Source organism: Desmodus rotundus, chromosome 5 (genome assembly GCF_022682495.2).
Source record: "Desmodus rotundus isolate HL8 chromosome 5, HLdesRot8A.1, whole genome shotgun sequence".
NCBI classification, from domain to species: domain Eukaryota; kingdom Metazoa; phylum Chordata; class Mammalia; order Chiroptera; family Phyllostomidae; genus Desmodus; species Desmodus rotundus.
Window position 1 is genome coordinate 57,609,329 of NC_071391.1, and position 13,851 is coordinate 57,623,179.

Sequence of the window (13,851 nt, forward strand, 5' to 3'; positions counted from 1 at the left end):
ATAATTCCAGTTCCATCCATGATGTCCCAAAGGGTAGGAGCTCCTTCTTCCTTTCTGCTGCGTAGTATTCCATCATGTAAATGTGCCATAGTTTTTTGATCCATTCATTTACTGATGGGCACTTCGGTTGCTTCCAGCTCTTGGCTATTGTAAATTGTGCTGCTATGAACATTGGAGTACATAGGTTCTTTTAGATTGGTGTTTCAGGGTTCTCAGGATATAATCCCAGCAGTGGAACTGCTGGGTCAAAATGAAGTTCCATTTTTAGTTTTCTGAGGAAATTCCATACTGTTTTCCCCAGTGGCTGCACCAGTCTGCATTCCCACCAACAGTGCACTAGGATTCCCTTTTCTCCACATCCTCCCCAACACTTCTTTGTTGCTTTGTTTATGATGGCCATTCTGACCAGTGTGAAGTGGTATCCCACTGTGGTTTTAACTTGCATCTCTCTGATGGCTAGAGATGCTGTGCATCTTTTCATTATGTCCCTGGGCCCTCTGTATGTCCTCCTTGGAGAAGTGTCTGTTTAGGTCTTTTGCCCATTTTTTAATTGGGTTGTTTGTCCTCCTGGAGTGGACTCATGTGAGTTCTTTATATATTTTGGAGATCAAACCCTTGCCTGAGGTATCATTGGCAAATGTTTTCCCATACAGTTGGTTCTCTTTTCATTTTAATGCTGCTTTTTTTTAAGCTATGCATAAGCTTTTTATTTTGATGAGGTCCCATTTGTTTATTCTTTGCTCTCTCTAGGGGACATACATATGAAAATACTGCTGTGTGGAGTATCTAAGATTTTCCTGCCTATGTTTTCCTCTAGGACTTCTATGGTGTCACAACTTATATTTCAGTCTTATCCACCTTGAAATTATTTTTGTGTATGGTGTAAGTTGGTGATCGAGTTTAATTTTCCTCCCAACACCATTTATTGAAGAGGCTATTTTTACTCCATTTTATGCTTCTGCCCCCTTTGTCAAATATTAATTGACCATAGAGACTTGGGTTTATTTCTGGGCTCTCTATTCTGTTACACCAGCCTATATGTTTTGTTCTTATGCCAGTACCAGGCTGTTTGGATTACAGTAGCCTTGTAATACAGTTTGATATCAGGTATTGTGATCCCTCCTACTTTGTTCTTCTTTCTCAAAATTGCTGCAGCTATTCAAGGGTTGTTTATGGTTCCATATAAATTTTTGAAATTGCAAACAGTTGTTTCAAGTACATCGTAAAGGTCTGCCAATCCTCTCCAGTATGAATACCACCTGCTATTTACTTTTTGGTATGTACTTGAATTACAGTAAGATTTTTTTGCATATCAGATGTATTTAAAAGGTATATTTGTATTTGTCAAGTATTCACAAGATAACCAATTCTATTACCAGCACATGAAGTTTTTAAAGATACAAACCAGGACCCTTGTTCTTAGAGCTTATAGTCACATGAGACTACCTGATTATTAACATACTTATTAATTATGTAATTAATCAGTAGAAACAGGTACATTAAAACAGAGCAACTGAGTGCACCCTATGAAGTCACATGTAAAGTATACCTGCAATCTTTAGTGATACAAGTCTAGAAAGCATTTCTTGCTTCCTCAACCACTACTTGGAAGATGTGTCCCTTGAGCAAAATTACGATACTTAGGTTGGTTTCAAGTAGTAAGTTTATGACTATAAACACCAGAATGTTTTCAGAAATCACTGCTGAAATTCCAAGTGTTCAGAGAAAACTTTCGGCTTTTCCCACCAGCCCCTGGCATCAACTGATGGTCTAGGTTTAGTGTTTCAACTAGCACAACCATCACTACTATCACTCCAGCCCTTACCTCAAACTTATAAGGCTTCATTCTAAGGGCCACTTCTTCCCTTTTACATTTTGACTATCCATTAAATGTACTTTATCCCTCCGTACTTCTGAAGTAACTCTGCCATACATTTATACTCTAGAGGCACAATACACATAGACTACAATGTGATAAGCACCTCCTGAAGCTGTAGAGGAAAGCAGCTCTGATAAACATTTCAAATCTATTTCTGGACCCTTTTTTAATTCTTAAAATTAATTTCTATAATACTTTCTAGAACATAGCCTCAAAACATGCATTTTAATATAGTTTTCAAACTGAGCATCTGCAACCGCCCCCCCACAAAATTTTTTTTTTGCTGTCACAGTGTTTTGGAACACCCCACATAATAAGCTAAACAAAACCAGACCTCTTAATACCACGTGTTTCATGAATGACAAAGCCAACTTACATTTTTATCAGTGCTACTGATTAACTTTATATGTATATATATTTGTAGCCATGTAATTACAACTAAGATAATCACCATAAGAATATTAAATGTCAGAAGAGATCTCTATGCTATGTCTGTAAGTTGTTCATGGAAAAGTCTGAGCTGTGAAAGGAGATTACAGGCAATCATCCAGTATTTACTGAGCACCCACAGGGTTACTGATTAGGTATCGTGGGAAGAAATATAAAACAGTGCAAAGAGAACAGTTCCTATTCCACAGAGAAAGCATACATGAACTCAAAATATGTATGAAAGTATGATACTAACTACAGTTAAACAAAATTATAAACTTTAAATAGTGACAATAATGGTGAATGATAAGACCAGTTGGAGTTAGTTATTCAGTAATGAAAGAGGTTACTGTAAATATGAATGTTAACAAAAGCAAGTTAATTTAAAGGAAGGATGGATCTGTTTTGACAGAGAGAGATGAAGATATTGGAGGATAAACAATGGTACATGCAAAGTCTAACAGAAATTTTGAGGCTAAAAAAATGGTACATGCAAAGTCTAATAGTTCACGGATCAACAACTTAAATTTGAGACAATTGACACCTAACCTGCTTGGCTGAAAAGAAATAACTCAGGATGTTTAAAAAAAAAAAGTGAGAAAGAAAAATGAATCAAGAGTCCCAAATAATGACAAGCTTTGTTAAGGCCTTTAAGCGGGGGTGGGGGGGGGGGGGGGACACGGACGACACGGGACATGAGACATCAAAGTAAGACTTTTTGCCTCCAGCAGTCCCCTTTCCAAGTCACACAGCACATTCTTTCCAATATACTTAACGTATGGCATAATCAAAGGATTATGCCACATCTCCTGCTTAAAGTCCTCCAATGATTGGGTCACTGTAAATCACCAAATAAAATCCAAAATTACTCTGAGAGTTTAAAGGACCTCTAAAAACTAGTTCCTCTCGAAGAATCCTTTTCTCCCCTCTAATACACACTCTTCCTTAGAGTTGCATTTTTTTAGTCTCAGAACTTTCACAATGTTAAAAATTGAGGACCTCAAAAATTTTTGGTTATGTGGTTTTTCTCTATTAATATTTACTGTTAGAGAGTGAGAAAATGTTAGATATTTATTAATTCATTTTTAAAAATTTATGTTAATATTTTCCATGGAAATAACCGTATTTTCCAAAATAAAAATTTAGAACAATGCCATTTAAAACATTTGCAAATCTCTTTATTATTTGGCTTAATAAGAAACAGTGTGATTCTCATTATCTGCTACTGCATTCAATATGCTGCAATATCACATACCACACAGCCTCTGGAAAACACTACTGTACACTCATGAAAGAATGAAAATAGAAAAGGCAAATAAGATCTTAGTATACAAATATAATTTTTACCTCAAAATATACTGAAAAAGCTTTGGGGGCCCCAAGGAGTCCTAGGACAACACTCTAAGGCACTGCCATGAATAAATGAATATGGTTTATTCATTTCTTGGAATAGAAAACCATTAAATAAGAAGTCATACTAAAATGAAAGCACAGACCTGATGTTAGCCTACGTAGGTTGAAATCCCAATTCTCCTATCTCTGGCTGTGTGACCACAGGCAAATTAGTAAACTGGCAATAATAAAATCTCTCACACAAAGTTATTGAAAGAAATAAGCTAATGAATAAATGAAAAGTTATCAGTATGGTTGAGTGCCCCCCACAAAAAAATATTTGTTAAATAAATATAAAATCAATCTAGGCACACACACAAGGAACAAAGTCTAGCTGTATTTCTACTACATTCCAATATAACAGGAAATCCTTAATATTATGATAATCTGAAAACTACAACTCTGAATATTTCATACAAAGGTTTAGGTTCATAAAAATCCCTTTTAAAGGAATATCACTAGTAAAATCTAATTGCCCAGAAACTCTTCTTGAAAAGAACCACATACACAATAAACATACAAGATTCTAAAAAAGTCAAATCCAAAAATTTCAAATCTCTAGAGAAATGTATATATAAAGCAGCTTAACTGGGAACATACTGAAACAGAACACAAAGTAACAGAAATGCCACTTCAGCCACCAAAAAGAACAGGAACAGCAAATACTAAAAGCCTTTAGTTGAAAATGTAACCCTACTTCTTCTCAGTAGGGCTCTAACCTCTTGCCAAGAAGCCTTTAAGTTTATTTTTCTTCTTTGATCTTAAGGGAGAAATCATGGAATTAAGCACTTTGGAACAGAAGAAAAGAGAACAGAAGTGACTTTCTATGCTTTATGGTGAAATTTCACATCAAATATCAAAAAGATAATCAGGCTCAAAATAAACAATTTAACAAAATAAGCAATTCTAACAATTTAAATGGATTATTTGTAACAATTAATGTACTTTTAAAATACTTAATATTTTATACATGATTCACAAATCAAATGAGAACCAAAAAGTCAAGTCATATGAAGTTTCATTTTTTCACCCAGTACTCGTAAATTCAGACACCTTTAAAAAGGATTCAGCTATATAAAATATATAGTAAACATAAAAAGCACTGCTACAATAAAAAATGAGAAGTCTAATATTATTTTTCTTTTAAGTATATTTTATTCATTATGCTATTATAGTTGTCCCATTATTTTTTCTTCCCTTTATTCTTCTTCCTCCAGTACCCCCCACACCATAAGCATTCCCCCCACAACCTTAGTTCATGTCCATGGGTTGTACATGTTAGTTCTCTGGCTTCTCCATTTCTTATACTATTCTTAACCTCCCCCTGTCTATTTTGTACCTACCATTTATGCTTCTTATTCCCTGAACTTTTTCCCCCATTTTCCCCCTCCCCCTCTCTGCTGATAACCATTGACATGATCTCCATTTCTGTGATTCTGTTCCTATTCTAGTTGTTTGCTTAGATTTTGTTTTTTGGATCGGTTGTTGATAGTTGTAAGTTTGTTTCATTTTATTCATAGTTTTTGATATTCTATTTCTTAGGTAAGTTCCTTTAACATTTCATATAGTGAGGGCTTGGTGATGATGAACTCCTTTAACTTGATCTTATCTGGGAAGCACTTTATCTGCCCTTCCATTCTAAATGATAGCTTTGCTGGATAGAGTAACCTGGGTGTAGGTCCTTGTTTTTCATGACTTTGAATACTTCTTTCCAGCCCCTTCTTGCCTGTGAGGTTTCTTTTGAGAAATCAGCTGACAGTCTTATGGGAACTCCTTTGTAGGTAACTGTCTCCTTTTCTCTTCCTCCTTTTAAGGTTCTCTCCTTATCTTTAATCTTTGGCAATTTAATTATGCTGTGTCTTGGTGTGTTCCTGTTTGGGTCCAAGTTGGTTATGACTCTAAGCTTCCTGAACTTGTATGTTTATTTCCTTTGCCACATCGGGGACATTTTCTTTCATTATTTTTTCAAGTAGGTGTTCAATTTCTTGCTCTTCCTGTTCTCCTTCTGGCACCCCTATGATTTGGATATTGGAACGTTTAAAGTTGTCCCACATGTTTCTCAGCCTCTCCTCATTTTTCTTTATTCTTATTTCTTCATTCTGTTCCAGCTGGATGTTTATTTCTTCTTTTTGTTCCAAATCGTTGATTTGAGTCCCAGTTTCCTTCCTTTCACTGTTAGTTCCCTGTATATTTTTATTTCACTTTGCATAGCCTTCACTTCTTCCCCTATTTGTGTTGGTACTCAATCATTTCTGTGAGCATCCTGATTACCAGTGTTTTGAATTCTGCATCTGATGGGTTTGCTATCTCCTCATCAGTTCTTTTTCTGAAGTTTTGATCTGTTTTGTCATTTGGACCATATTTCTTTGTGTCAGTGCACCTGTCACATTGTAAGGGGCAGAGCCTTGGGTATTTGCCGGGGCAGGGCAACCCACTTCACTGTTGTGGCTCTGTATGTAGGGGAGGGGTCAGAGAGGGAACAATGCTGCTTACTCAGCTCTCGCCCTGCTTTCAAGAGACTGCAGTTTCTCCCATTGCCACACCCCCTACAGATTTTTACAGCCAGAGGTTGTGTAGCTTTAGCAGGCACCGGAACCCTGGTTTGTGCAGTCTGTCTCACTCCTAAGTTGTTCCTCCCAGTTCATCTTCATGCAATGCAGGATCATCCAGACCACCAGCCACTGCCTTGCTACATGTCTTCTCTGCACCAGCTGCTCATCTCTGACCATACCAGTCTGGATGAATGTTTCTTATTTAACTCCTTGGTTGTTGGACTTCCACACAATTCAGTTTTCTGGCAGTTCTGATTGTTTTCTGTTTTTAAATTGGTTGTTTCCTTCTTTTGGTTGTGTGAGAAGGCCAAGCTTATCTACCTACACCCCCATCTTGGCTGGAACCCTCTTAATCTAATAGCATTCCTTAAAACAAGTCCACCAGTGAAGCCTAATTACTTCACAAAGATATTTTAGAATTTGCTAATTATAAATAAGGCAGGTACCAAAATGGCTATGTCAGGTTCTCTTCAGAGTTTCTCTTTTAAAATACTTATTCAGGAACATAATTAGATATATCAAGGAGAAAAACACTTTACATTTATGGAGTTCTACTATATACCTCAGACATTTGACATCTGTCATTTGATGTAATCAAATTTTATCATTGACTCTACCTTCACTGAAGTCACCTTACCACCTTCATTGACTCCATTACCATTTCTGTATTTCAGAACCATTAAAAACTAAGTGACAGAGTAGGTCAAATAATGATAATATATCTCCTCCTCAAATGCATCTTCTTGCAAATAAAATCCTGGTTACCAGATACTTTCTTGACAATATGCACACAATGCAACCCACTGGATGTCCTTAAGACATTAAAAATCAAGACATCTGCTTAAAAAGGTACTTACTTCAAGTACATTTCAATATCTTATATTTTTCTTTTTTTAATAAAGATGATACTTGTAATTGTATTTTTATTTTTTAATTCTATTGTTTTTTAATACATTTTCAATGGTTACACATACCACTAATTCAAATACAATTCACCTTGTACATATTCAAAAGATTCACAAACTCTTACTTTTGAAAAAAAGTTTCCACAATTAAAATTAGGTAGGTCTAGAATCCAAATACCTACTCTGTATCTACCATAGGGTTGTTATTATTATAGTAGATGAGGGGTGTCAAACTCATTTTCACTGGGGGCCACGTCAGCCTCACGGTTGCCTTCAAAGGGCTGAATGTAATTTTAGGACTGTATAAATGTAACTACGCCTTAACTAGGGGCAAGGAGCTCCGCACTGCCACTGGGCAGAAACAAGGTGCTGGGCGGGATAAAACAAGGTGGAGGGCCAGATTTGGCCCAAAGGCCTGGTGTTTGCCACCTTTGTAATAGATGCTTAATAAGAACATGATTTTGTCATCAAGAATATAAGGCAGATGGTAGCTGGAATGACGTCCCTGAATATTAACTGGGAAAAATATGGTTAAAATAAAAGTGAAACCATTTATAGCCATTAACATAAATGTTACATTCCAGTGAAACATGTCACAATGTAAGTGCCCAAGGACAGTGAATTAAACAAGTATAAAGAAAATTATTCATATAAAAAAATAAGACTAAAGGTTGTTAAATAAGAATGTTTTTAACTAAGATTTATAAATTTAAAAATTGTGTTTTTCTATACTTTGATCATTATGGATGTTGTAAGCATTCTATGCCTTCTTTAAATGGAATTAGAAACTACTTTCTATACATACAGTTTGCCTCTCCCACAATTGAGAGAGTTAAATTAGATAGTGGTTAATAAGTGCCTGGCAAACTGAAGTCCTTAAAATTTATGTTTGAATTCTTATGGGCTGCTAGTCTTCTACTTTGATTATGGCCCTGGACTTAAATGTAAATCATGTTCATTTTTACAAATATGTTTCAAGTTTGACAACTCTACTCATACTACACTCACACTAATTAACACTACTATCTACTGACACCTATAAGCAAAGCAAACGATCTTTCTTAAGCAAGTACACGACCATTGTTAATAAAACGAGAACAGTTTGCATGACATTGATGTAACCTGGCAGCCAAAGAGAGTGGACTGGAATGTGCATGTGTGAACCATTACGACTTCACTGTACTACTCAATGTGAGCTGAGGATGCTGCTGAGTGAGCATATGTACTGTGTGGCCACTGCGTTCAAAATGACTGAGCAAGGAGAGCAACAAATCTGCATCGAATTTCGCATTAAGCTTGAGCATTCCTCTGCAGAAACTACTCAGATGATTCAAAAGGCTACCACTATGGGCAACTGGTGATTGGCAGCTTTATCACAACACCGCACCTGCTCATGCATCACATATGGAGCAGTTTTTTTTGCAAAACATCAAATCACCGAGGTGACTCAGCCCCCATAAAGCCCAGATGTGGCACCCTGAGACTCTGGCTTTTCCCAAATCTAAAATCACCTTTGAAAGGGAAGAGATTTCAGACCCTTGATGAGATTCAGGAAAATACAATGAGGCCACTGATGGCAAGTGGAACAACTGTGTGAGATCCCAAGGTGCCTTCTTTGAAGGGGACTGAGCCATCATTATCCTATGCACAATGTTTCCTGTATCTTGTACCTTCTTCAATAAATGTCTTTCTTTTGGATAATACATGGCTGGATACTTTCTGGACAGACCTTGTAAAATATAGCATCAATTAAGCCCTTAATTCATCAATCATAATAATCACTTCCTAGTAAGTAAAACCTTAGGGAAGAACAGGGAACTACATTCACACTCTAAAGTCTTAGAGGGGAAAAGAAAAGTCCTAAGCATCTTTTTGTTAAAAACATTTAAAAGATGAAATTATCAAAAGTAAATAAATAAATAACTAGTTTTCATTAGGTTCAAGTAAGTAGGCAATAGTTTGGGCAGATATTAAAAGATGCAACAGAAGTTAGCTTTCACTAGAAAGAAAACTTCCTGTAAGAGGAAATACCCCTACATTAAAGCCTAAAATGCATGGTGTCAAGACCCAGAACTATGGTAGCCTTTTCAATTTTCTCAAAGTAGATTAAAGTGTGCGTGGAAGGTGTTTAGAAAAACCACTCATTCGTCAGACTAAAAGTTATTTCATTAGTGAGAACTGGTTAGAAATGCATTTTAAACAACATAGGAAAAATAATATCACTATTATTTAAAAAACCTCACTGAGAAGAATTAACAGTAGGGGATCCTTATTTATATGAATTAAAAAAAAAAAATCAAACATTATCAGTAATACTCAAGTTCTAAATAAGTGGGAGTTTATAAGCCCAAGTAGTAGAGAAAAAGAACTACAAATGTGAGAGAGCTCTACAAACTTCATCCCAGCTAGCATCTGCAGTAGCTTCTATTACAGGAGGAAAGGCTAACGTTCATAAATCCCCAAGTAAGTATCACCATCCTAACCTTACCTAACCTATTTTCTGACCTTCTTATCAATATATTTACAGGAACTCTAAATTTGAAGTATGACAAAAAACCTTTATAAGTACCTTTAAAAGCTTTATCTATTCTTGTTATAATTTATTATTTTGAAGTAAGGGAAGAGCACAATACATAGTTCACAGTTACAAGTAATTTCTTCACGTGCCCATCACTAAAAAGAAAAATAAAAAACAACAAAAAATTAACACAGCGTTAGGGCACACCATACAGTTGGGTAGAGCAAGCCAAGTAGTCATTTGAAGAGATATAAACAATACAAATGTCTACTCCAAATATCAGATAATAAAAAAAAATCATTTACAGTTTCACTGCTCTTTAATTGAATTAATTTGTGTATTAAAATGTCACCATTGAAATATAGTCTGCATTCTCTACACTGGCAAGGACTGATAGTTAAAAAGCAGCCTGCATGACTTGTGCACCACAGAGAAGAACCAAGCAGTAATGATGGTTTTTTGGGGTTTTTTTTTTTTCTTACTTTTCCAGCAAAGGAACCAGTCACAATGAATAATGGGTTTGTCTGTAGCAATAACTTGTTTTAGCAGTACTTCATGAGCAAAGTATTCTTGGAAGAATTCACATTTTGTACATTTTTTTTTTAAGTTCAAGCCTTATGGCCAAAGTCCAAATAAGAAATCAAAACAGGACTCCTGTCAGTGAATTTCCTTTCAGGACGTGCACACTCTTGCTTCGATCAGTAAAGCAAAGTAACTTTCATGCAAGATTAGGCAGTCAGGGTAGTAAAAAAGGAACTTCTTATTGCACCTATTTCCCTATTTTGCCCTGAAAAGTTTCGGGTCAGAACTCCACTACGTCAAAGCTTGAGTAATCCACTGAGTTTTGTACCTTGAGGTAAAGGAGTGGAAAGAAAGAGGAGGATATTACAGGTAGCTTCCAGGTTTGGAAAAAGTTGGGAGGAGTTAGGTCTAGTGGTTGTACGTACGTTAGAAAGGCTAGTCCCCCAAGATACCTAGCCTAAAATTAAAACGAAGTCCAAACTCAAGTATCATCAAACATTTTTCATCGGTTTTTAAAGACATGTATGTTATTTGTGGGTATGACTATTCATCCATTTTGAATTCCAAAAGTCTGTGCTTCATACTCAAGCCTCTAAATTCAAACTGCCAGTTTTAACAGTTCCAGGAATCGATACCAGTATTAGCAAACCTTTCCCATATCCCCATTGGCGCGCGCACTCACACTCACTCTCTCACACACACACTCTCTCTCTCTCTCACACACACACACACACACACACACACACAGGCGGGGGGGGGGGGCTTGCCTGACATTCACAACTTACCCCAATCCGAAAACAGGAAAATACAATGATTAAATTCCACCAGAGGCAATTAAAAATCCCACCTTTCCACAAAGCTTTCCCTAAACCAAACGGAATCCCTTTACTTCCACCTCAACGAAGAAAGTAATCTGGGATTAAAATCGAGTATTGAGCATGGTTTTTAATATAAAGGGAGACGAAAGAATTTAACTGAAACTACAGAGGCAAAGTAACGCAAGTGTGGGTTGCAAAGGTGGGCGAGCAACCCAGGAAGGGCCAGGAGAAGAGGCTAGTGGAGCAAACGAAGTGGGAACCTCTAGAAGCGAAGCAACCCTGAGGGTAGCGGAGAAAAAGGGATCCGGGTTCAAGCCAACAGGCGTTTACGGAAACCCGAAGAAGGCTAATGGGAAACAATGGGACGGTGAGCCGGGGAGCAAGCGGGGAGACGCTCGGAAAGGGCACTGGGGTGGGAGGAAAGGCAAGGCTGCAGTGCATGGAGTAAGCAGGGAGGTGAGAGGCCAGGTGGCGAGGCACGCTGGGGCACCGTGGCGCTCCGTCAGAGAAGCGAGGGTCCCCTAGGAACCCGGAGGGGAGTGGCTTGTCAGGGATTTTGAGACAGGGAACGAAAACCGTGAAGGCAGGTGGAATGGAAGCAAAATACAGCTCGAACGAGCTCAGGACCCGCCGTGCCATACAAGACGCTGGGGGGGGGGGGGGAAGGCAGCAAAAGGAGGCGTAAGAAAAGAGATGGAGAGAAAGACGCGGGTCGCTGGGCAGCCGTAGGCTTCACTCACAGTCCAGGTGCTTTTTCTTGGGCCCCATGATCTCGTGGGTCGTGGCCTTGCATACTGTCTTGGATACGGCGGAGCCGGTGACACTGTGCTGGGCGGCGGTGATTCGGTCTGTCAAGCTCTGGCCGGACATCTCTGCGGCTTTTCCGCCACCCTTCCCGTTCCGCAGCCGGCGGGGACTGGGACCCCCAAGCGCCGGAGGACCCCCACCCCCCACCGCACCCCCTACCCTCACCGGCTCCTTCTCCGCCCGCCGGCCTGGGGCGGGGCTCAGGGCCGCGCGCTGCCACCCAGGCCGGAAAGAACCGGTTCGTGTCACCCGCGGGGTCAGGCACCGTGCCGGGCGCTCCCCTGCCCCCGCCTCACTTCAGCCCACCCCTCCCCTGGTCAGCTGGAGCCGGGCAGAGTAAGAGGGACAGGCAGCTGCAGGAAAATGGCGGCGCCAGGCTCCTCCTCGAAGCTTTCCGGGCTGCCCAGGGTCACGTGACTCGAGCACCGCCCCTCCTCCTTCTCCCGCCCCTTTTCCTTCTCTTTCCTTTTAGACGCCCGCCCTCCCTCGCTCAGCGAGGGAAGAGCGGGGCGGTGCCCGCGTGTAACGTGCTGGAACCCGCCCGGCGGGCTCAATGTGAGGGCCGCCCGAGGCGGGGGGCGGGGAGTGCGGGGGCCGGCCGCGTCACGTGACACTCTTTGCCAACAGGTCGCGGGAGGATGAGTCCGCTGGGGTCACAGAGAGGGGGCGGGGCGGGGTATGGGCGTTGAGTTCGGTGCTCTGGGGGTCGGCCCCTCCCCTTTCCCACCGCACTCCAAGGTTGTCCTAGTGGCTGTGGTTGAAACCAGTATCTTGACAAAGAGGAGGTGCAGCTGCCTTCATAGCACCCTGAGAGGAAGGAGCTGTCAGAATTCTGGCTTCCCAGGCTTCCCTAGCATAATTAAGAATATGTTTAGGAACGCACCCCCCACCCCCAGGCCATCCTCCTGACTAAGGAAAAGGAAATGGACTTCTTTGGGCCCCTTATTTGAGCCTGCCCCCAGGCCGCTCCCTATTGTGGAACTATCGAAGCCCTCCCTGCTTACTAACAGCTCCAGGAGGGTTGGGGTTTTGTCCCGTTTTCTTGAGCTGCTTGGAAATGTCACCTGTTTTTGTTTGTCTCTGAAAACTCGACACGTTGCTGCCTGTCTAAATTTAGATACTAACCAGCCACTATTCTTTCTCTAGGGCGTCAAACAGGACAGGAAACACATAGTTTCACTGGAATTTGGAAAAGGAAGAAGTAGGATGATGTCAACCACAGATTAGCTTGAACCCTGTAAGGTTAACTGATGGCGGTGATTAAAGATCCAGACCATAGAAGGAAGTGAGAAGTCCCATTCAAAAACTGAGGCATCACTACCTGCCCTCTCCCCTGGTTTATTTAATCTTTCTCCCCTTTTCTCCTGTGTAAATCAGATTTTTCAGGGAAAGAAGACATTAACACGACCCTGGAGACATTTTAGAGGAATTATTACATTCTATGAATCTTCTATGAGATACAGATCTATTTCACAAAGAGTTTTACAATGTTATTAGGGCCCCACATTTAACCCAGGTTTTGAGATGTTTTAAAATCTATATGAATGTTAAATTACCACAACAGTCCTATGTAATCCTGCTAGTTTCAAATGAAATGCTAACATACTCAGAAAGTCTGTGTACACCATCTGCCAGCCAAATCTAGATACAGTGCTTCAATCTGGTGTCTCTCAAAAGAGGCAAAACTAATAGATAGTTAACATTTTATGTATCATATCATGAATTTTGTGGTATCCTCCCATTCTCTTGCCCCTCCCCTTTTTTCCCCACTATGGCTGGTGAAATTCTGCAACACCATGCTTTTGCCAAGAACATACAGTTCTTAAACCAGCAGGCTTCGTCTTAGTCAAGCCAGCCCCAAATTTCACAAAACTGTAATGACTTCCTTCAGTGCATCTGCAATCCATCTGTGGTTTGGTGTCCAGTTTGCTGCCCCGTTTCTATCTAGCAGTGGAATTACCCAGTTCTCAAGACATTTCAGACATCCTTGCTAATCTCCTATGGATTCCACCGAAGAGGTTACAATTGG

General features: G+C 39.8%; 1 protein-coding gene across 19 annotated transcripts in view; it reads right to left on the minus strand.

Annotated features, from left to right (window-relative positions):
- PICALM (phosphatidylinositol binding clathrin assembly protein) overlaps positions 1-12,315 on the minus strand; it is a 113,841-nt gene extending 101,526 nt beyond the window's left edge. For 6 of the 19 annotated variants that reach the window (XM_053925737.2, XM_024572702.4, XM_024572701.3 and 3 more), the window contains exon 1: positions 11,756-12,309. In XM_053925737.2, the coding sequence (XP_053781712.1) occupies positions 11,756-11,885 (130 nt within the window). In that variant the 5' untranslated portion in view covers positions 11,886-12,309. Of the gene's footprint in view, positions 1-9,726; positions 9,745-11,755 lie in introns of those variants that run through there. The other 13 variants (XM_024572699.4, XM_024572698.3, XM_024572695.3 and 10 more) reach the window with 7 other exon arrangements.
- Between the last annotated feature and the right edge of the window lie 1,536 nt (positions 12,316-13,851).